Source organism: Entelurus aequoreus, linkage group LG05 (assembly GCF_033978785.1).
Source record: "Entelurus aequoreus isolate RoL-2023_Sb linkage group LG05, RoL_Eaeq_v1.1, whole genome shotgun sequence".
Classification (NCBI taxonomy): Eukaryota; Metazoa; Chordata; class Actinopteri; order Syngnathiformes; family Syngnathidae; genus Entelurus; species Entelurus aequoreus.
Genome location: NC_084735.1, coordinates 28,010,657 through 28,035,311, shown reverse-complemented (window position 1 = coordinate 28,035,311; position 24,655 = coordinate 28,010,657). Strand labels below are relative to the sequence as shown.

Genomic DNA, 24,655 nt, shown 5'->3' with positions numbered 1-24,655 from the left:
ATGTTTTGTAATGTAATCTGTGATATTTCTAACTAAAAAAATAAAATATCAGTTGAGGAATATAAGGGTGACATTTTCTGGCAGGTTGAAATAAACCTTATGCTTTTTAAAAACAGCTCAACACAAAATGGACATAAGCACGCTTTTAATGACAATAAAAAAAATATCTGCAGTGCTTTTGCAGATAACATTCATAAGATGTTCTGGTTGATAGTCCTCAATTACAGGGTGTTTAACATGCTGACTATTACACTATCAATAAACAGACAGTTAAGACATTGTTATGCAACGATATGAATACCATTGACATTAGAAGTTTCTGACAATCAAACCATAATCGTAATAATTCACATTTTGTGTTATCAATGCGCCAAACTGGTATCTAAACACAGAAGTGTAACTAGCTCATCTTCTCTGAATGCAAGTGCTCCCTACAGCAGGAAATGAAATTCTGTCAAAGATACAACGCACTGCAGATATTTTTTTTATCGTCATTAAAAGCGTGTTTGTCCATTTTGTGTTGAGCTGTTTTTAAAACCCATAAGGTTTAATACATGTCATTAAAGCAAACAAATTATCGAGTCACAATTTTAGAAACTTTAAAATGATCTATCTGTGATTAAGTGTGCTGAATTATGTTGAGTAATCTATGATTAAAATGCGATTAATCGCAATAAATATTTTAATTGTCTAACAGCCATAGTTTAAAAAAAGTAAAATGAATACTAGGGGTGTAAAAATTGTGCGGAATCCTTACAATTTGGTATGCATCTCCGTATTAAGGTCACAGTGTGGTTCATTTTCGGTGTAGTAAGGAAACAAAATGCGAAACATAACGTGGGGGCCACTTTGATATATTTTTGTGTATACAAGATGTTAAAACCAATCCTTTTAAGTCAATATACTGTATTATAAGCTACTGGTACGACAGTTTTGTATTATAGAAGAGAAAGCAAATTACTGTAATATGCCCGTGCCGCATTTTTAAGACCTTCCCAAATTATATGTGAGACAGTTTGTGAACTATTAGGATGATTTTTTTTACATTTTAAGACCTTAAATTAGGTCTTAAAGATGTAAAACCAATCCAATAGGTCAATATACTGTATTATAAGCTACATCAGCTTTGTATTACAGGCGACAAAGCAAATTACCGCAATATGCCTAGACAGCAGTTTTAAGACCTTCACAAATTAATACACAAGACATTTTGCGACATTTTAAGATAATTTTTGGCATTTTAAGGCCTTAAAATGACTTGACTCGATTCTAGACTTTCCAAGACACCATGAAAATATGAAAAACTCTTAAAAAAATACCTGGAAATAATCCACAAAGTCTGGAAAGTAGTACAGCATAGTACAAATTGCCTTTTGTGAGTTCCCCATAATCTACTATATTTAAAAATAATACAGTTAGTGATTCTTTAAGGTCGCTTAAGAGTTAAAGTAGTGTACCAATATTGAAATAATTACCCAGGGCAGCTTGCAGTTTACGGGCTTTGGGTATGTTGGTCCCAGGCAAGAAGCATGGTAGGATGTTTGACATTTTCTGCATTGCAGCACAGGCTAAAAAAAAAAAAAAAATTGTAATGAATGTAGTACAGGACAAATAGGACAACGCTAGGCTAGCTTTTACACCTTTGAATTTTTGCTTCTACGCCCACACACGTGGCAGAATGTGCAGCGCCTGCAGCACCAGTTCTCCTTGTTCTCCTCCAGAGGGCGCTCGTCAGCCGTGAGGCAGAAATTGTGGAAGGGCTCGCAGCATATCTGGCAGTAAATCATCTAGAGAGGGTAGTGGAGCAGCGGTTGGGTTATAGAAGAACATAACAGACATGTTCTGAAAATAACTTATCTTACATCATGTCGACCTTTGCTGGCACAGAGCAGACAGACGGGTTGAGGTGTGGTCGGGACAGATGAGAGGATGCTAAGCCCGCCCATCAACCACACATTCTGCACAGCACAGTCCTCCTGAGGGGCACAAAGCATACAGGTCCGTGAAGTCAACTTGACATGGAAATATAAAAGAAGTCTGAAGCTTGACCGCCTACCTTAAAATCTACTCGGATCTTGCTCTGGTCTTGGACCATGCCCTTCTGGGGGAATCCGTTAGTGAAACCCAATGGGGCGTTCACTGACACGTACTCCGAAGCATTCTGGGAATGAAGGAGACAATGTGCGTCAGTTCCTGCAGGCCTTTGCAGCAACGTCTCTTTTGCAGAAGTGTCCTTCTCTTTGGGTTCATCCTCCCGCTTTGTTTGTGTCCCATCCTGTGACTCTTCAAGCTGATGGCATTTTTGCGTCATTCCGTCCACAATTTGCCCTTTGTTGGTTTGGGCAATCTTGGTTAAAACATCAATGGGTGGCAGTTGTGACAGCGTGCACCCTTGAAACCACAAAGTGGCCATCACCTCTGTTAAAGCAGAGCGTGACGCCAATTTCGGGGATGGTAGAGATGATGGTGACGTGCTTTTTTGCAAGGCAGCGTGCACCATAGACTGAGGCAAGCGGCACAGTCGCAACACAGGACTGTGTCGTGGGGCTTGCATTTGGAAATGAAGTGAAGAAGGCTGTGTTTCAGGCGCAGACGCCTGCAGAGGAAGGTCTACTGGAAGTTGGGATGATGGCAGCATGGAGGTCGTTACAGCATGCAATTCATGTGGAACATTAGTCTGTGTTACAGGCTGGGAGTATGTAAGGTATGGATCCAGACACTGGGGCGACTGCAGGTAAGAATCAGGTAGGCGGTATAAGTGTATTCGGAGCTGCTGCTGCAGCTTGGGCAGGGGGGTTCCAAATGGGCCGGGATGAGGGTAAAAATCGCTGAGCTCCATCTCTTCCGGGTTCTGCTGTCCCTGTGGAGGAGGGGACTGCCTAAGCCAACCAGCAAGACAGGTTCCAAAAGCTACACTTGAATGAGACGCATGCAGCGGAGGCGAGCGGCAGCAGAGAGGTGGTAAGAAGCCAGGTTTCAGGAATGTGGTGTTAGCCAGGGGAAAGTGAGGCAGGTGAAAAGGAAAAACACTGTCGAAGCAATTAACAGCAGGAGCTAACAGATGCATGCTTGAATTCCCATCCAAATATTATGACAGGACAACTTTTGCTTGTTATTTTCAGACCAAATTTTGATTTGTTAAACCGATTGCACATAATAATTTACATTTACACAAGGGAAGAAATTCCCTAAATAGGTGTAAATTGTTTACTTATGCAAGTGTAAAAAAGTAAAATATGACAGCAAACTTGGTTGCAAAATAAAAATAAAAACTAATGCCCACAAAAAAGGTTTTCAACTACATTTTAAACATCGGCTATATGTTATTTTATTTTTTTTTAAATACTAACATGCATTACCAGGAAATAAATATTAGATATTTTATATTAAAAATACTAGTTTAGAGCATGATGAATTTACAAAGACAAAAGCAGAGGGTTCACTACAAAGACAAAACGGAAACAAAAGAGTAAAGCAAGGTGATAGGCCTACTATATGTGAGATATTGTGTGAAGAATTCCGAGAATATCTAAATCTGGTACATTAGATTAGTTTGAAATTGGGGAAAAAAACTGAACTGGAAAAGCCTTGGTGAAAAATTACTTGGAAATAATTTTTTTTGGTAGCAATTAGTCAGAAAAAATGTTATGCAAAAAGATAGTTATTTGGAGCAAAAAGTGTTTCCAAATAATTATTCCCAGGCATTTAATGATGTTACTATAAAAGAAAGGGGCTTATTAATGTATGCAAAATTACCTTATTAGTTCGAGGTCTGCCTGGAACTCCTTTAGAGAATGGCCGACGTTGCTTCACAGCCTCTTGGGGACGGCCATCACATAATAGTCCAGTTTGATAGAGGGCATCTCAAAAAGAACACAAACTGAACTAAGACGGTGTTGTGTTTGAGAGGAAACAAAAATAAAATAAAATAGAGAGGCAAAGTTTACCTTGTTTATCATCCAGCTTGTCAGCCTTGGATTTCTTTACTTCTTCCTGCTCCTCGTCGGATTCAGACTTGAGCAGGTTCCAATAAGAGCGTGGCGTGACGTTGCGCAGGGACTGTTTCCGGACTTCATTCGGCGTGTCAGACATCTTTGATTGTCTATTCCCCCAGTTGCTGTCCTTGCTGCTCGACACAGGTGCACAAAAATTCCTGGCCCGGCCTGAGAGAATGCAAGATTAGTGGTGTATATTTATTACATTTGGATGCCACACCAACTGCATTACTTATTTTCGAAAACATACCTGTGAATTGTTTGACAATGCGCTCTGTCTTTGCTTGCTCAATCCGTTCACACCTCCTGTATCTAATAAAAAAAAGGCAATTATTTAAAATAAGCAGCAAGATTCAACTAAAACATCTGCATTGAGGTACACAGAGAGCAGATGAACATGGGTGTGTGCTACAGTACCTCATAAAAGTAAACAACTCACAATTTACCAAGCATTTTTATTGCACTGTTATGGAGGTTGTTTTTTGTCTTTATTACAAAACCTTGTTTTTTACACTGCATTTTTTGCATTTGAATTTTGTGAACTAATTTGTTTATTTTTTACATTAAATATGCTGACAATTTCAGTTATTGGACTGACTTTTTTAACATTTTGTCTTTTCTTTGTTGGCTAGAAGACTCATTGTGCAAAACTGGAAGGCTGCAGCGCCTCCCTGCCACACCCGCTATATTAGATATTCTCTATTTCCTTAAATTGGAGAAAATTAGGCTGACATTGAACGGTTGTTCTGTGATGGCTCAGAAAGTATGGGGTGGTTTCCTAAATATTGTAAAAGAGACGGATATCAAATTTAACGCCAATTGAAATAGGCTGACATTGAACGGTTGTTCTGTGATGGTCCGCTAGGTTAGAGATATTCTCTATTTCCTTAAATTGGAGAAAATTAGGCTGACATTGAACGGTTGTTCTGAGATGGTTTAGGAAATATGGGGTGGTTTCAATGTTCCCTCTAATTTTTCATGTGTGTGAGCAATGCAAAAACTGAGCATTCAGTGGAGCCCATGTGAGCAACATCAGACGTGCACACTGTGGCTACACTAGCAGCACACCTGTCCCAAACCTGACTAAATAACAAGTTCAATCTCCATCCATCCATCCATTTTCTACCGCTTGTCCCTTTCGGGGTTGCTAGAGCCTCTCTCAGCTGCATTCGGGCGGAAGGCGGGGTACACCCTGGACAAGTCCTCACCTCACCGCAGGGCCAACACAGATAGACAGACAACATTCTCTTATTATTATAATCAAATGACATCAGTCATTTCCATGAGGTTATTTTCTAATATAAGTGTTTAGGCCCACTTACAATGACAATAACAAAAAATATTGTTTTTCATGAACTGTGTATTTGTATTGTTTGTCTGGGTGGAGGTCCTGCTTTGGAAATAGTTTGTACCCCTTTCAGACATTGCATTTAGTTCCCATTAAAACATTCATATGTTGCACAATGAGATGTAAGCAGGGGATCATGTGTACATTCCTGCAACTTCCTGTTTGTAAAAAATATATTTTTATTAGTATTTATTTAATGTACGAACAGCATTTCATGATTAATATTGATAAATTAAGATTCCTAATAAATGACACTAGAATAAGCACACATTTGATTGGTAAATCATAGTGTAACGACCTGGAATTACACTTTATGTGTGGTGTTGGAGTTGTCCGACTTTTTGTGTGGCTGTAAACGCATCAATGGCTAAGTGCCATATGTGCATGTGTTGGCACAAGTAAGAAAGAGCGAGCGAACGCAAGTAAGAAAGAGCGAGCGAGCGAGCGATATAACAAAGTGGCTTTTGGTCTGGTTTGTACTGCAGAAAATGACCACTTTTGCTAGATATACATTTTTTTACTAATGTTTTGGTGATGTGTTTATGGCCGACAATAAAGAGTTTTGCTCAGTAAAGTGATCAATGGAATTCATGTCCTCAAAGCGTCTCGAAAGACGTTACAATATTTGAACAATGATGACGAAAACGGTTTGTCGTGTCCGTGTGTCGAAAATTGTTATGCGCTTATTTTTTCATTTGATTTTGTGCGCAGCATAGATTTGCCGTGCGCAGAGGATGCTTGAGCAGTGCGCAGTTGCACAGGCGCGCACCTTAGAGGGAACGTTGGGTGGTTTCCTAAAATATGTAAAAGAGACTGATCTGAAATTTAATTTTTGAAATGTAATTGAAAGGTACCGTAGATAAATAATGAACGTTTTGTCTGATTTTGTGTTCCGTATTGCTGCACCATGTTGGGGAGACTCGGAGGGCAGTTGTCTGTGGCTTCATGTCAATATTTGCCTCCTCATGCATGTTTTTTTTTTTATATATATTTTGTTTTATATATAATTTTTGTGGGTTACTTGTTTTTTTTTGGGGTGGGATAACATTTGACGTGTTTAATTGTATTTCTAGACTGTATATGTGAAAAATTCTATACAAAAAGTTTTAAAAATATATACATGCTGACAATTTCATTGAAGAAAAATGTATGTTTAAAAAAAGTCTGTAAAAGTAGTGTTTTAAAATTCAGTTCATAAAAATTCAGACTCAAGACTCACTTCCGTTAAATTAAGATCGAAGCAGATTGGGTATTAAAACCAGCCAATGAGATGTCAGGTTTGCAAACACCTCACCGGAAGTGGGTCATGAGTTTTGAAGCAATAATTTTTTCTGCACTGAATTTTCATACACTGTTTTTAAAACACTGTGTTTCACATATTCAACACACATTTTGCGCACAAATTTTTCTTCGATTAAGTTGTCAGCATAATTTCATGTAAAACAAAAAAACTGTTCATAAAATTTAAACAAAAAATATCTGTCAAAAAAAGCTTTGGTAATAAAGACCACAATTAACCTCCATACTAGGGATGTCCCGATCCGATATTTGGATCGGATCGGCCGCCGATATTTGCCAAAAAATGCGTATCGGCAAGGGGTGGGAAAATGCCGATACAGATCCAGTTTAAAAAAAAGAACTCCGGTCCGTGTTTTCCAACGCACCGATTTAAATAATACATTCCACTTTTCTGCTGCTCCCTAATTTCCGTTCCGCATTTTCCAGCACACCTTCAACACATCCACAGGTCTGTGGATTCTCACGCAGTTGCTTTTCGCTGCTGGCATTACACGACAGGCTTTTCTCACTCTTTTCTGTGTCTCCCTCTCACAGACAGCAAGCGCACCTTCTTACACACGTCACATACTGTCACGTCATACGTCACATACGTACGTATACGCCCTCCCCGAGCAGAGAGGTAGCAGCATGGCTAACGTTAGCTGTGATGCTAGCGCAGCCGTGCGAGCAACGTTCCCTCTAAGGTGCGCGCCTGTGCAATTGCGCACTGCTCAAGCGTCCTCTGCGCATAGCAATTATATACCACGCATAAAATCAAATAAAAAAATAAGCGCATAACAATTTTCGACACACGGACACGACAGAGAAAACACTTTTCGTCATCATTGTTCAAATATTGTAACGTCTGTCGAGACGCTTATCTCCATTCGGTGCCACACGCCCACACCATCAAAATGCAGAGGCAAAAATTTCCATATCAACACCGTATGAAAAAATGTGTGATTTTTTTTAGTTGTGATTTCCTTCCCTGCATGAAAGTTTAAAAGTAGCATATTAATGCAGTATGAAGAAGAATGTTTTAATGTAGACATGCAAGCCTTGAAAGAAAATTTTGAAAATCAAGACTACATTTTCTGCAAATGGGTGCATTTCTACCCTATATTTTAACTTTAGATTTATTCTCATATCAAACTCTTTTGGCTGTCATTTTGACACTTACATCCGGCGCCCCCCTCCACACCCCGGATTATAAATAATGTAAATAATTCAATGTGATTATCTTGTGTGATGACTGTATTATGATGATAGTATATATCTGTATCATGAATCAATGTGGACCCCGACTTAAACAAGTTGAAAAACGTATTCAGGTGTTACCATTTAGTGGTCAATTGTACGGAATATGTACTTCACTGTGCAACCTACTAATAAAAGAATCAATCAATCAAAACACATAGAATCATCAAACTGCTGTGATTATATGCATCAAGTGTTCATTCAAGGCTAAGGCAAAATATCGAGATATATATCGTGTATCGCAATATGGCCTTAAAATATCGCAGTATTAAAAAAAGGCCATATCGCCCAGCCCTAGTTCAATGATGCCATTTCTGTTTGTCATGTATAATTTTGTCTATTTTGTGTTTATCCTTGAATAAACAGGTCAGTTTCTTGTTACCAACCATTGTGTATTATTCAAACTCCCCTAATTCAGCTGGCTAGTTGTTATCAAGAGTACTAAAACCCTTTTCAACATGATTCTGACAACTAAGTAGGCTAAATAACTTTAAACTTTAATACATGCTTGGATAGGCCAGTATCGGTATCGGATCGGAAGTGCAAAAACAATATCGGTATCGGATCGGAAGTGCAAAAACCTGGATCGGGACATCCCTACTCCATACACCATATTGTCCCTGTGTAATGTCTCTGCGTACTGCTATACGAGCTGTACATAGTAAACTTCGAGATACCGAGAATAATCTATCTATATAGTCTGGTGGCTTAGTGACATTACCGTTACGGAGCGGATAAAAGCGCCAAATTTTTTATGGGCCTTCTTTATGACCTACTGAAGGATTTTAGAAGGGTACTCAAACTTAAATATTGAAAATACCTTTATAGTGCACATAAGTTATTTTGATCAATAACTGCAAAAAACGCCTATACTAAAAAAGGACTAATTCTTGTCATGTGTCCTCCTGCTGCTAGTTTTTACATCATACTTGCACAGGGTGTCTACAGGTAGTGTCTTCACATCCCAGAACAGCCAGAATGCCAATATTTGATTCCATTATGAACCATTTGGCTTTCAAATAAGGCCTCATTATGGACGGAAATAGCAAAAAGTATCATTTTCAGATGATGATTCAAGACCCAGCACATGAAGTATTATCCATAAAACCTTTAATGCAATTATAATGTTAGAACTCTGATTGAGGCCAAAAATAAATTAAAGGGGCAAGTCAGCTGGTGCACATGATCAGCATGGGGGCTGAGGACCAATGGCCTGGATGACTCTTCTTACTACACTATGAAGTAATCTGCACGTGAAACAGGCAAGAAAACAATTGTTGTCACAATTTAAACAAATTGACATGCATCATAATGTGGAAACTTGGTGTATTGGTGTGCATAACTGTACCTGGTGTCTATTTGCAGCAGTTGCATTTGCAAAGTGGAGAACAGTCAATATTAGCATTGCTGCATTTACAGCTGGAACAGTCACCTTTACATGAGCATTTTATCAGCTCTCTGCAGGCAATGGAGACCTCGGGAATGGTTATCCAAACTGGAACCCATGACCCTGTTTCGTCCTTGGTCCATCCAAAGTCCTTTGGAGAAGGAATCACTTGCTGTGTGTCTGTGCTGGTTGCCCAGATTCCTGCCTGAAACACAGCCCGTTTTACATGCTGGAGTAGGGCATCCTGCGTGGGAGGTAATCTCTCCATCGGCCGACTGTCTTGACAGAAGAGTTCCTTCCTTGTTTGACTGATGGAGTTCAAAGGACTGGATCTGTTGTACAGGATCACAGTCAGCCTCTCAAGTGTCTGGAAATGCTCAGAGTCAACTTTTAGTTCCTGGAATGGATGCTTTGCCAGATACATAAATGTTTCTGTAGCAGCATCATAGGCTTGCCAGGCCCTCCAAGCTGACTTCTTGCCTTTTCCGTTAAATGCAGATGTTGTGTCACAACCTGAATATGCGTGGAACATAAGCAGACCTTGTGATTTGGGTTCCCCCAGGCTTTTGCAGATGTGGTTTATGTGGTAATATCTGAACCTTTTTCCCATGCCAAAAGCCACCCAGATGTCAGTCAATGGTTGAAGCACCACCAAATCATAAAATAAACCAGCAAGGATCACGATGACATCAGTGTCCACAGTTCGCACAAGAACTGTCTTTGCTCCCTCCTTCAATGCGCATTGTAGATGGACCACTATCCTTGTGTCTGCCTCCTCATGGTTGCAACAGTCCATCATGCTAGTGGAACCAAAAGCTTGTCCTGACACCGCTTGCCCCGATGTGACATACACAGCTTTGGTTGGTGGCCAGCTGAACTCTTGGATCTTGGATGTCAAGAAATCAAACAACTCCTTCTTGTTGATTGGGTCGCGAAGAAAGTCCATCCAGTTGCCTGGCAACTTTGTCGGGCCTGACACTTTCCTGCGAACACCACGTCCTCTTTTTTCTCGGGTGGACTCCTTCAAGCTGTCAGGGATGTACGTGTCCCATACAACATCCAATCGTTTTGCATCCTGCAGCTGCTTCTGCAGGTAGGGGATGAAAACCTCATTTGCATAAGCATCAAACGTGCTCACTCTAATAGTGGGCAGGCAGTGGACAATTACTGCCCCATCTAGGACTTTGAAGTCATAGGTTGAGGGTGGCTCTTATTGTGCTGGCTGCTCAAGACATTGTAGCAGGTCTGATTTGGTGCCTGTCAGATGAAGTTTTCCAAAGTCTGAGAGAGATGGAGGGAAGGACTGCACCTCATGTGTAAAGAATTCATCCAAATTACTCTCACGGCTCTGCATAGCTACATATAGCTGGCCAAAGAGTGCCACGTTGTTCTGAAGCACTTTAATCTTTTTCCCATCTTTAGACATTGTCTTGCGTCTAGGTTGCCTGAAGACTGCCAAGGAATTCCTTTTAATCGGATCATGGATAGATTGTGTGCGTTCATCAAGCACCTTCTTGACAAACTCCTGATATTGTCTCTTCCCTGTGTCCTCCAGGATGAGCATGGTATTTGCGACTAATTTATCTGCGCAGTTGCGACTATCAAGAGTCACAAGTTCCTCGAAGACATCCAGGAAAGGGTTTCCCATACGCCTTATGGTATCTGACAGACTGTTGACCTGTCTCTGGAATGTCTTCTGTGTGCCAAGACCCTGCTCATGGTGCTGGAAGCTCTCTTTGTCATCTTGGAGATATTCCTCTTCAAATTCCTTTATCAATCTTGCCATTTCTGGGCCTGTGAGCATCCATCTTCTGAAGGCAGTTGGATTTTCTGTGAGGCCAACCGCACCACCTGAACCTTTCACATTCTTGTTCTCTTGTTCATGAGCTTGGTCCAGTGGGATTGCAGAAAACCTGTTAGATGTCTTTGAAAGAACCCAGTGAGAATTCTTCTCAAACTCGTCCTTGATAGAGTCGGGCAAAGACTTCATGTCCCTGATATGGACAGGCAACCATCTTGAATAGTTCACATGGTCCAAGGCAAAGAATAGAGGGGCCAGTTCTTCAAGCACTTCTACATACAGTAGGAAATTCTGCTCTCTGTGTGCCCTTATGAAGATGAGAATGAGGGTTTCATATCTCATGATCAGATCCCAGAACATGAACGTCGGACTCTTCTTCAGCATGTTGTTTCTCCAAGCCATGAAGGACTCTTCATCTTTGGGGCCTGCACTAACCCTGAAAGCCTCCTGTTGTAGATTGTGCAGTGTCAAGACAGTGACCTGGTGTGCATGCCTGGTTCGTGTTAGGTGTGCTGCTTTCAGAAACGACTCAGCCATGCCACTTGATGCCACTTCTGCTTCAATCAGTGCTGTCGTCCAACCAGAGCCCTCTAGGAGATCGCCAAGTGTATTCCAGAGAGCCATCTCTGTGTGTAATCCTCCCAGCATAACTACATGAACTCTTTCACCATGGGTGTTCGGCCATTTCCATTGTACAAGCTTAGCCAGAGCAAACAGAGGCTGATCAAATGCAGTGACAGGGATCTGTCCTGGATTGAGAAATTGAACAGCCTGTCTCTGAACATCCATGCCATGCTTAATCATGGCTGCTGTGGCAGATTTCTCATAGAACAGAGGAAGGAGTGCACATCTTGCTGGGGGGTCTTCCACTGAAGGTTGATTGGAAGCATGATAGGCAGCCCATGCAATTGCATCTTCAGAAGTCAATTCTTGCCTAGCTAATCTTTTTAACTTTCCTTATGCTTTGTTAAGCAACATACAGCTCATTCTCAAAGCATTATTATTGTTATATTTACCTGATGAACACCTGCTTGATTGCAGCTCTGTGTGATGCTGAACTGCACAGTGATCATGTGATCATGTGATCAGGCTGGAACTTATTGTGATCATGCAGGCTAGTTTATATATCGCCATCTGGTGTTGTGAATGTATATTGAAACAGTAGTTGCGATTATGAACAACTTCATGATTAATTCTAATTACAAAATGAATAGAGAATGTCTTTACCCACACTACATGCAGAACATGACATTTTTTCAGCTTTTTTCTTAATTCCGCCTATACTGTACAGGACTTTATGGAGGATGTACCTGTACCAGGTGCCTTGGTAATGCATTTTAGACATCATTTTGAATGTTTATCCATCACTGGACCCAATTAAAAGCAAATTTACCTTCCTAAGTGGAAAAAAACAACAATTTATCAGCAATATACCTTTTATGACTCCGGAATAACATTTTTTAAACAATTTTGTGCACTATATGGGTATTTTCAATATTTAAGTTTGAGTACCCTTCTAAAATCCTTCAGTAGGTCATAAAGAAGGCCTGTAAAAAAATTGGCGCTTTTATCCGCTCCGTAACGGTACGCCTAAAAATGTGCGCTAACCCACCGCACTAATAGTATTGTACCTTGACAAGATTATGGCCTTGTTCACACTGCAAGTATACTCCGATTTTTTTGTCCACATGCGACCTGTATTAGATTGTTTTCATGTCCGTGCTGTGAACAGTACAATTCTGATTTTGTCATATCTGACCCAGTAGGTGGAAATAAATCGGCTATATACTGTATGTGATGCGACCTCAATGTGAATGCTCCCGCTGTTAACGTGTGTTGTTCTCCAATGAACACTTTACGACAGTTCTATGTTTCCCTTTACGGCTATTCATGCTGGAGGCGGGGCAGCAGGGGCGGCTGGGATATGGACTTCATGGAGGGAACTATGTTGACATGTCGGCTGCCTCAGTGTCTGGAATAAAACTCAATATACTTAATATACGTTGTGTCTACTAAGTCTATATCAACATTGGTAGCAGAGGATGGTTTGAAGATGGCTGCGAACTACAGAGTACCGCCGAAGTTTGACGAAACCAGGCCGTATGAATGTTGGAAAAATGAAGTTAACATATGGGCACGAGTTACCGAACTCGACAAGAAGAAGCAGGCGCTTGCTGTGGCTTTGGGTCTGGAAGGACGAGCCAAGGATATCGCTATGGAGATACCAGCAGACGACTTGGACAAAGACACTGGTATGGCGACATTACTAGCAAAACTGGACGGTGTGTTTCAGCAAGAAGAAAAGGACCGCGCGTACGAAGCGTATTCCCAGTTTGATCGTTTAATGAAAGACAGTTCCGTTTCAATGGCAGACTACATAATTGACTTTGAGCAGCGATACAATCGAATTAAAAAGTACGACATGGCGCTTCCAGATGCTGTGTTAGCCTTCAAGTTGTTGGACACGGCCTGCCTCGATGAGAAAAACAGACAACTTGCACTAACGGCGTGCCCCGACCTAAAGTTTGCGTCCATGAAGTCGGCACTCAAGCGGATTTTTGGAGCGAAAACGGCGCCAGGTTTGTCGCACGGGATTCAACTAAACCAAGATGCAGCTTTCTTCACTGAACAACGACAACGACAAGGACAGGGAAGACGGAACACGTTTCAACAGAAGAGTGAAAGGACACCGTTGCCGGGCACCAACCCATTGGATAAGTTCGGTAAGCGTTCAAGATGTGCCGTTTGTCAAAGCACATTTCATTGGGCCAAGGACTGTCCTTACAAGAAGAACGAACAAGTAAGACTAACAGAAGACGAAAATGTAGAAGAAGTTAACATAACGTTGTTGACAAATGACCCTATGTCTGACGCTGAGATTTTCATAACTGAATCCCTGGGATCAGCCATCATAGACACGGCATGCACTCGTACAGTATGTGGGGAGAAATGGCTTGACAGTTATGTTAGTTGTCTCAGTCAAGAGCAGACAGACAAAATGATGAGGACAGAAAACACCAGTTCAAGACCATTTCGTTTTGGAGATGGCAACTTAGTATATTCCACCAGAAAAGTGAAACTACCTGCCAAAATAGGACAAACAAAATGTCACATTGAGACAGAAGTGGTCAACGCTGACATTCCACTGCTGCTGAGTAAGTCCTCACTGAAGAAGGCAGGAACTGTTTTAGATATGGAGAATGACAGAGCAGTGATGTTTAAACAGCAGATTCCTCTTGAGTTCACCAGCTCAGGACACTACTGTGTGGACATAAGAGACAAAAACAGCACAACACAGCAAATGAAAGATGACGTGATACTTGCAGCGACAGCTGAAGATGAAGTCCTGACAGTGACAGAAAACATGTCTTCAGCCGAAAAGCGCAAAATCCTTCTCAAGCTACACAAACAGTTTGGCCACGCATCTGCAGACAGGCTGCAGAGGCTAATTCAAAGCTCGGGTAATAAAGACAAGGACTGCCTCACTATTTTGCAACAAATAGTGCATGATTGTGACATATGTCAGAGATACAGCAAAGCGAAGCCGAGGCCAGCTGTTGGTCTGCCTCTAGCTACAGAATATAATGAGACGGTGGCGGTGGACCTGCATGAGTTGGAGCCAGGAGTGTGGTATCTACATGTGATCGACCAATTCACCCGGTTCAGTGCAGGAAGCATTGTGAAGACAAAGAAGGCCTCTGAAATGGTCAACGCCCTCATCCACACATGGATAAGTGTTCACGGCCCTCCTCTTATTTTGTACAGCGACAACGGTGGAGAGTTCAATAATGAAGAGTTTCGTGACATGGCCGAAAACTTCAACATCGAGACGAGGACAACAGCAGGATACAGTCCCTGGAGCAACGGGCTGTTGGAGAGACACAATCAGACTCTCACCGACATCCTACTGAAGGTGAGACGGGAAAATGGATGTGACTGGCACACTGCCCTAGACTGGGCTCTTATGGCTAAGAACTGTATGCACAGTGTTCATGGTTATAGCCCACATCAACTGGTATTTGGTCAAAACCCTAACCTTCCCTCTGTATTAATTGATAAACTACCTGCACTCGAAGGCACTACTGTTAGTGCAAGGGTAGGACAACACATATCAGCGTTGCATGCTTCTAGGAAGGCTTTCACTGAAGCTGAATGTTCAGAGAGAATAAGGAGAGCGTTACGTAAGCAGCTCAGATCCACAGATGAAAAATATGAGACAGGAGACAAGGTCTATTACAAACGAGCTGACAGTACAGAGTGGAAGGGACCAGGGATAGTTATTGGTCAGGATGGGGCTGTTGTATTTGTAAGACATGGTGGTATCCTTGTTAGAGTACATCACTTGAGGCTTAATAAGTTACACACAACTGCTCAAAGTGAGGTTCTCGATGACACAAACAGTGAGATAATTGTACAGAATCAAGCAGCAGACAGTGAAAACACAGATGTAGTGAACAGAGCCACAGGTGGCTCATTCAGTACACAAAACACAGATGCTGATAACGAACAGGAAAGTGACAGAGAGTCCAATGCAGGAGAGGGAGCTCATTCGTTAGTGACTCATAATGATGTAATTCAAACTCAAATGGAGCACAATGTCTATAATGATAACCCTGTTATTCCTGTGTCCAGTGTCAAGGTAAAAGCGGGACATACTGTAACCTTTATGAAAAGTGATGAAAGTGTTCTATGTAAAGCAAAAGTCCTAGGTAGAGCAGGCAAAGCCACAAGAGGGTATAAAAATTGGTATAACCTGCAATTTATTGAAAATGATGGGAGTCATGGTCAAAAAGAAGCTGTTGATCTGTCACGTGTGAATAGTCTCAGCATTGAGTCCGATTCAGAAGTCATGGATGCTGATGTACTTATAACAAAAGACATATCATTTGATGAAGCTAAACAAATAGAGATTGAAAACTGGAACAATAATAATGTTTTTGAAGAAGTTGAAGATACAGGCCAAAGATGTGTTTCCACCCGTTGGGTCTGTAGTCTAAAAGAAACTGAGAACGGTATTGTGCCTAAAGCTAGACTTGTAGCCAGGGGTTTTGAAGAGTTCAATATCCAACAGGTGCAAAAAGATTCACCAACCTGTGCTTCTGAATCCCTGAGGTTATTGCTAGCAGTGATTAGCCAAAATCAGTGGAAGGTCCATTCTATGGACATTAAATCTGCCTTTTTGCAAGGCATGGAGTTATCAAGGGACATTCATGTTCACCCCCCCCCCAGAAGCAAACAGTAAAGGGGTGCTATGGAAACTTAAGAAATGTGTATATGGTCTTGCTGATGCATCACTTTATTGGTATAATAGAGTGAAAGAAATAATGCTGAGCACAAGTGGTAAAGTGTCACAAGTGGATCCTGCAGTCTTTTATTGGTTGGATGAACAATGCAAAGTTAAAGGGGTACTTGCATGTCATGTGGATGATTTTCTCTGGGCAGGTTCACAAAACTTTGTAACTGATGTGATTCCTCGACTGAAGTGTGCGTTCCGTGTGGGACGTGAGGAACATGATAATTTCTGCTATGTAGGAATGGACATTGCCACTGTAAATGGTGTAATTGAGATGAATCAGCAGGGCTATATTGACAACATGCAACCCATAAACATGCAGCCAGCACGTGCTATACAGAGAGATTCAGCTCTTAGTGAAACGGAAAGAGAGCAGCTGAGATCAAAAATAGGACAAATTCTTTGGGTTGCAAAACAAACTAGACCTGATGTTATGTTTGACGCTTGTATTTTGGCATCTATTCTGAAAAATGCTACTGTGCAGTCCATTCATGATGCAAATAAGGTGATTCGTAAACTTAAAGCAGGAAAGGTTACTCTGAAATTTCAACATTTGGGTAATAATGATGCTTTGAACTTGACTGTCTTCAGTGATGCCTCGCTGGGAAACTTGCCTGATGGAGGTACTCAAGGAGGGACATTGATCACTCTCATGGGGGAAAACGGGAAGTTTTCTCCTCTCTGTTGGCAATCTAAGAGGATCAGGCGTGTGGTGCGGAGCACCCTTGCGGGAGAGACACTCGCTATGTCGGATGGAATAGACAATGCTATTTTCCTTTCTACTCTTTTTTCGGAGCTCACTACTGGGACCACCAAATTAAATGCTCCCACGTTGGTCTGTGTGACTGACAATCACTCTCTTTATGATGCCCTTAAAGGCCTACTGAAAGCCACTACTACCGACCACGCAGTCTGATAGTTTATATATCAATGATGAAATCTTAACATTATAACACATGCCAATACGGCCGGGTTAATTTATAAAGTGACATTTTAAATTTGCCGCTAAACTTCCGGTTCGAAACGCCTCTGAGGATGACGTATGCGCGTGACGTAGCCCGGCGAACACGGGTATGCCTTCCACATTGAAGCCGATACGAAAAAGCTCTGTTTTCATTTCATAATTCCACAGTATTCTGGACATCTGTGTTCGTGAATCTGTTTCAATCATGTTCATTGCATTATGGAGAAGGAAGCCAAGCAAGCAAAGAAGAAAGTTGTCGGTGCGAAATGGACGTATTTTTCGAACGTAGTCAGCCACAACAGTACACAGCCGGCGCTTCTTTGTTTACATTCCCGAAAGATGCAGTCAAGATGGAAGAACTCGGATAACAGAGACTCTAACCAGGAGGACTTTTGATTTGGATACACAGACGCCTGTAGAGAACTGGGACAACACAGACTCTTACCAGGATTACTTTGATTTGGATGACAAAGACGCAGACGTGCTACTGTGAGTATGCAGCTTTGGCTTTTTTTTGCGTATGTACGTAACTTTTTTAAAATATATAAGCTTTATGAACCTTGGGTTAGGTGAACGGTCTTTTGGGCTGAGTGATTGTGTGTATTGATCATGTGTTTGAATTGTATTGGCGTGTTCTATGGAGCTAGGAGCTAGCAGAGGAGCTAGCATAACACATACCGTACCTACGTGCGCGTCACGTACGTAACTTTTTAAAAATATATAAGCTTTATGAACCTTGGGTTAGGTGAACGGTCTTTTGGGCTGAGTGATTGTGTGTGTTGATCAGGTGTTTGAATTGTATTGGCGTGTTCTATGGAGCTAGGAGCTAGCAGAGGAGCTAGGAGCTAGCATAACAAACACGCAGGTGTTATTATGCAGGATTAATTTGTGGCATATTAAATATAAGCCTGGTTGTGTTGTGGCTAATAGAGTATATATATGTCTTGTGTTTATTTACTGTTGTAGTCATTCCCAGCTGAATATCAGGTACCGTGAGTATGCAGCCTTGGCTGCTAAACATTCGATAACTTGACCGTATGTGCGCGTCACGTACGTAACTTTTTAAAAATATATAAGCTTTATGAACCTTGGGTTAGGTAAACGGTCTTTTGGGCTGAGTGATGGTGTGTGTTGATCAGGTGTTTGAATTGTATTGGCGTGTTCTATGGAGCTAGGAGCTAGCAGAGGAGCTAGGAGCTAGCATAACAAACACGCAGGTGTTTTTATGCAGGATTAATTTGTGGCATATTAAATATAAGCCTGGTTGTGTTGTGGCTAATAGAGTATATATATGTCTTGTGTTTATTTACTGTTGTAGTCATTCCCAGCTGAATATCAGGTCACCCCCGGCTCTCACAGCATCTTCCCTATCTGAATAGCTTCAACTCCCCACTAGTCCTTCACTTGCACTTTACTCATCCACAAATCTTTCATCCTCGCTCAAATTAATGGGGAAATTGTCGCTTTCTCGGTCCGAATCTCTCTCACTTCATGCGGCCATCATTGTAAACAATAGGGAACTTTGCGTATATGTTCAACTGACTACGTCACGCTACTTCCGGTAGGGGCAAGCCTTTTTTTTATCAGATACCAAAAGTTGCAATCTTTATCGTCGTTGTTCTATACTAAATCCTTTCAGCAAAAATATGGCAATATCGCGAAATGATCAAGTATGACACATAGAATAGATCTGCTATCCCCGTTTAAATAAAAAAAATTCATTTCAGTAGGCCTTTAAGTCCACTAAACAGGTCACAGAGAAGAGACTTCGGTTGGATATAAGCGGGATCAAGGAGCTCATTCAGAGTAAAACAATCAAAAAGGTGCTCTGGTCAGTGACAAAAGCCCAACTAGCTGACTGTCTGACGAAAAAGGGGGCATCATCCCTAGTGCTCTTGAAAGCACTATGTGAAGGACTGTGGAATCCACCCTAATTGGAATTCACCCTAATTGTTGTTTAAAAAAAAAAAAAAAAACACAGGCGAGAATGCTGATTGTATTTTGTTATTTTCTTGAATGTTTTTCAATTGCCTTTTCCCTTGTTGCACTTGGCTTTTGTTTTTCTTATTTTAAAGAAAGAAGAGGGAGATTGTTAACGTGTGTTGTTCTCCAATGAACACTTTACGACAGTTCTATGTTTCCCTTTACGGCTATTCATGCTGGAGGCGGGGCAGCAGGGGCGGCTGGGATATGGACTTCATGGAGGGAACTATGTTGACATGTCGGCTGCCTCAGTGTCTGGAATAAAACTCAATATACTTAATATACGTTGTGTCTACTAAGTCTATATCAACACCCGCGCTCAGGTCACATTCATCCAACCAGAACATCATCAAAAAGCGATAAGCGTCATCATTTTTTGCCAAAATAGACGGTTACTAAATAAATAGTTGACAAAGGAGAAGAAAACAGGTGAAAAAAATATGCTTTAGGATCTCACGTTGAAGTTCCACCACTTCTGTTTTCGACTGCTCACCCACAGACACGCTCTCCAAACAGACATCGAAGAAAGTTATTCCATAAAACTGTGACAGCCAAAACATTTTACCTCTTCCTTCTTAATCTTCTACATGCAATAATTTCATAAGAAAATGTTGACTTTGATTGCAGAAAATCCTTGAAATTGCCACATATGCGCCAGTACTGAGACAGACTAGAGTTGAAGCCATCTTTACTTGTAAAAACACTGCAGTGCGTCCGACCTAAAGTCTGCATGCAAGTCAGATTTCATTCACATTAGAGATCACATTTTTTTGTAATGTGATTGCATTTAACAAAAAAATCAGAATTGGATATCTGACACTGCAGTGTGAACGTAGCCAAAATGACTTTTGCGAGATACTGTATAAGCAACTTATAACGCACAATCAGTTTCCAAGACTTACATGCAACACTGTCGCTTCTTGTTGGGCCCCCCAAACTTGGGCTTGTCGTGGCAGTTTACACACTTGGCGCAGTCTCTGTCTACCAAGCAGCCCTTGCATGTTCCGCAGCGTCGCGAGCGGCTGCCACCGGGCCTATACCGGCTTAGGACCTTCCTTTTTCTGAACTTGCGGCCGCGCCTCCTGCCTCGCCGTCGCCACTGGAGGGGTTCCTGAGAGACAAGCCACTGAGCCCTGCCTTGATCAGAGATGTCATCATCATCATCATCATCATCTGCAACATCTGCAAGCAGGAGAGGGGAGAGGATGGGTAGGAGCCCAGCAGGACAAAACTTTCTAATGCTGGTTTATTAAACTGGGGGACAAATTCGGTCTGGGAATGACATCAGATGGTGTCAAAAGTCTCTTTACAAAGTAAACATGTTTTTATAATAAAAGCAATTCATGAGATATATTAATCAGATGTGTTCTATGTACTCAATAGTTATCAAGTTTCAAGTGATATCACCCCTCCAAACTTTTTCTACTGGGTTATGTCAACGATATTGTGTACTGAAAACAGACATGGGACATCAAAGAGCTGATGCGAAAGATCACTGATGCCATTGTCATCATTCATGAGGCGATGCCACAGCAAACATGGCAAAACGATTGAGTGGCATTCCATCATTGGAGTACTAAAGGCCTACTGAAATGAATTTTTTTTATTTAAACGGGAATAACAGATCCATTCTATGTGTCATACTTGATCATTTCGCGATATTGCCATATTTTTGCTGAAAGGATTTAGTAGAGAAAATCGACGATAAAGTTCGCAACTTTTGCTCGCTTATAAAAAAAAGCCTTGCCTGTACCGGAAGTAGCGTGACGTCACAGGAGCTAGTATTCCTCACAATTCCCCGTTGTTTACAATGGAGCGAGAGAGTCGGCGCGACAAAGCAACGATTACCCCATTAATTTGAGCGAGGATGAAAGATTCGTAGATGAGGAACGTTACAGTGAATGACTAGAGAGGCAGTGATGGACGTATCTTTTTTCGCTCTGACCGTAACTTAGGTACAAGCTGGCTCATTGGATTCCACACTCTCTCCTTTTTCTATTGTGGATCACAGATTTGTATTTTAAACCACCTCGGATACTATATCCTCTTGAAAATGAGAGTCGAGCACGCGAAATGGACATTTAAAGTGACTTTTATCTCCACGACTATACATCGGTGACACACTTAGCTACTGAGCTAATGTGATAGCATCGTTCTCAAATGAAGATAGAAACAAAAGAAATAAACCCCTGACTGGAAGGATAGACAGAAGATCAACAATACTATTAAACCATGTACATGTAACTACACGGTTAAAAATTCTCAGCCTGGTAAGGCTTAACAATGCTGTTGCTAACGACGCTAAGGCTAATTTAGCAACTTAGCAACCGGACCTCACAGAACTATGATAAAAACATTATCGCTCCACCTACGCCAGCCAGCCCTCATCTTCCCATCAACAGCCGTGCTCACCTGCGTTCCAGCAATCAACGGCGCGACAAAGGACTTAATCCGTGGGTTTGGCGGCAAGCATCGGCTAGGCGTAGTAAGTAGTCCTTGTTGTGTTGCTGTAAGTATTGTACTTAGCCGCTAATACACCGATCGATCCCACCTACAATGTTCTTCTTTGCAGCCTCCATTGTTCATTAAACAAATTGCAAAGGATTCACCAACACAGATGTCCAGAATACTGTGGAATTTTGTCGAAGAAAACAAGAGGTTTTTGTATCGGGTCGATGGGGTACAACCACTTCCGTGGGTTTTGTGACATCACACGCATAAATCATATCCAAAGGAGTTTTTCAACCGGAAGTGTGGCGGGAATTTTAAAATTGCACTTTATAAGTTAACCCGGCCGTATTGGCATGTGTTTCAATGTTAAGATTTCATCATTGATATATAAACTATCAGACTGCGTGGTCGGTAGTAGTGGCTTTCAGTAGGCCTTTAAATGAGGCAAAAAAAACAACAAATAATTTTCTAAAAATGTCCATAAATTGTCAGTAAATTTGCTTTTGTCATAAAATATATGGATAACTTGTAGAATATCCATCCATCCATCCATTTTCTTCCGCTTATCCGAGGTCGGGTCGCGGGGGCAGCAGCCTAAGCAGGGAAACCCAGACTTCCCTCTCCCCAGCCACTTTGTCCAGCTCCTCCCGGGGGATCCCGAGGCGTTCCCAGGCCAGCCGGGAGACATAGTCTTCCCAACGTGTCCTGCGTCTTCCCCGTGGCCTCCTACCGGTCGGACGTGCCCTAAACACCTCCCTATGGAGTCGTTCGGGTGGCATCCTGACCAGATGCCCGAACCATCTCATCTGGCTCCTCTCGATGTGGAGGAGCAGCGGCTTTACTTTGAGCTCCCCCCGGATGGCAGAGCTTCTCATCCTATCTCTAAGAGAGAGCCCCGCCACCCGGCGGAGGAAACTCATTTCGGCCGCTTATACCAGTGATCTTGTCCTTTCGGTCATAAACCAAAGCTAATGACCATAGGTGAGGATGGGAACGTAGATCGACCGCTAAATTGAGAGCTTTGCCTTCCGGCTCAGCTCCTTCTTTACCACAACGGATCGATACAGCGTCCGCATTACTGAAGACGCCGCACCGATCCGCCTGTCGATCTCACGATCCACTCTTCCCTCACTCGTGAACAAGACTCCGAGGTACTTGAACTCCTCCACTTGGGACAGGGTCTCCTCCGCAACCAGGAGATGGCACTCCACCCTTTTCCGGGCGAGAACCATGGACTCGGACTTGGAGGTGCTGATTCCCATCCCAGTCGCTTCACACTCAGCTGCGAACCGATCCAGTGAGAGCTGAAGATCCTGGCCAGATGAAGCCATCAGGACCACATCATCTGCAAAAAGCAGAGACCTAATCCTGCAGCCACCAAACCAGATCCCCTCAACGCCTTGACTGCGCCTAGAAATTCTGTCCATAAAAGTTATGAACAGAATCGGTGACAAAGGGCAGTGTGCGGAGTCCAACCCTCACTGGAAACGTGTCCGACTTACTGCCGGCAATGCGGACCAAACTCTGGCAATGATCATACAGGGAGCGGACCGCCACAATCAGACAGTCCGATACCCCATACTCTCTGAGCACTCTCCACAGGACTTCCAGAGGGACACAGTTGAATGCCTTCTCTTAAGTCCACAAAACACATGAAGACTGGTTGGGCAAACTCCCATACACCCTCAAGGACCCTGCCGAGAGTATAGAGCTGGCCCACAGTTCCACGACCAGGACGAAAACCACACTGTTCCTCGTGAATCCGAGGTTCGACTATCCGGCGTAGCCTCCTCTGCAGCACACCTGAATAGACCTTACCGGGAAGGCTGAGGAGTGTGATCCCACGATAGTTAGAACACACCCTCCGGTCCCCCTTCTTAAAGAGAGGAACCACCACCCCGGTCTGCCAATCCAGAGGTACCGCCCCCGATGTCCACGCGAAGCTGCAGAGTCTTATCAACCAAGACAGCCCCACAGCATCCAGAGCCTTAAGGAACTCCGGGCGGTTCTCATCCACCCCCGGGGCCTTGCCACTGAGGAGCTTTTTAACTACCTCAACAACCTCAGCCCCAGAAATAGGAGAGCTATTTCAGATTCCCCAGGCACTGCTTCCTCATAGGAAGACGTGTTGGTGGGATTGAGGAGGTCTTCGAAGTATTCCCTCCACCGATCCACAACATCCGCAGTCGAACACCATCCTCACCATACACGGTGTTGATAGTGCACTGCTTCCCCTTCCTGAGGCGGCGGATGGTGGTCCAGAATCGCTTCGAAGCCGTCCGGAAGTCGTTTTCCATGGCTTCCCCGAACTCCTCCCTTGTCCGAGTTTTTGCCTCCGCGACCGCTGAAGCCGCACACCGCTTGGCCTGTCGGTACCTGTCCGCTGCCTCAGGAGTCCTATGAGCCAAAAGAACCCGATAGGACTCCTTCTTCAGCTTGACGGCATCCCTCACCGCCGGTGTCCACCAACGGGTTCTAGGATTACCGCCACGACAGGCACCAACTACCTTGCGGCCGCAGCTCCAATCAGCCGCCTCGACAATAGAGGCGCGGAACATGGTCCATTCGGACTCAATGTCCAGCACCTCCCTCGTGACATGTTCAAATTTCTTCCGGAGGTGGGAATTGAAACTCTCTCTGACAGGAGACTCTGCCAGACGTTCCCAGCAAACCCTCGCAATGCGTTTGGGCCTGCCAGGTCTGTCCGGCATCCTCCCCCACCATCGCAGCCAACTCACCACCAGGTGGTGATCGGTAGAAATCTCCGCCCCTCTCTTTACACGAGTGTCCAAAACATGAGGCCGCAAATCCGACGACACAACTACAAAGTCGATCATGGAACTGCGGCCTAGGGTGTCCTGGTGCCAAGTGCACATATGGACACCCTTATGTTTGAAC

General features: G+C 42.8%; 1 protein-coding gene across 6 annotated transcripts in view; it reads right to left on the bottom strand.

Annotated features, from left to right (window-relative positions):
* The window catches only part of kmt2ba (lysine (K)-specific methyltransferase 2Ba), an 87,261-nt gene that overhangs the window by 33,576 nt on the left and 29,030 nt on the right, over positions 1–24,655 (bottom strand). For 4 of the 6 annotated variants that reach the window (XM_062047601.1, XM_062047596.1, XM_062047599.1 and 1 more), the window contains exons 6-13: positions 20,209–20,488; positions 4,246–4,307; positions 3,948–4,163; positions 3,757–3,863; positions 2,057–2,860; positions 1,863–1,976; positions 1,641–1,787; positions 1,476–1,568 (exon numbers count right to left, since the gene is read on the bottom strand). In XM_062047601.1, coding sequence (XP_061903585.1) covers positions 1,476–1,568; positions 1,641–1,787; positions 1,863–1,976; positions 2,057–2,860; positions 3,757–3,863; positions 3,948–4,163; positions 4,246–4,307; positions 20,209–20,488 — 1,823 coding nt within the window. The remainder of the gene's footprint in view (positions 1–1,475; positions 1,569–1,640; positions 1,788–1,862; positions 1,977–2,056; positions 2,861–3,756; positions 3,864–3,947; positions 4,164–4,245; positions 4,308–20,208; positions 20,489–24,655) is intronic. The other 2 variants (XM_062047598.1, XM_062047602.1) reach the window with 2 other exon arrangements.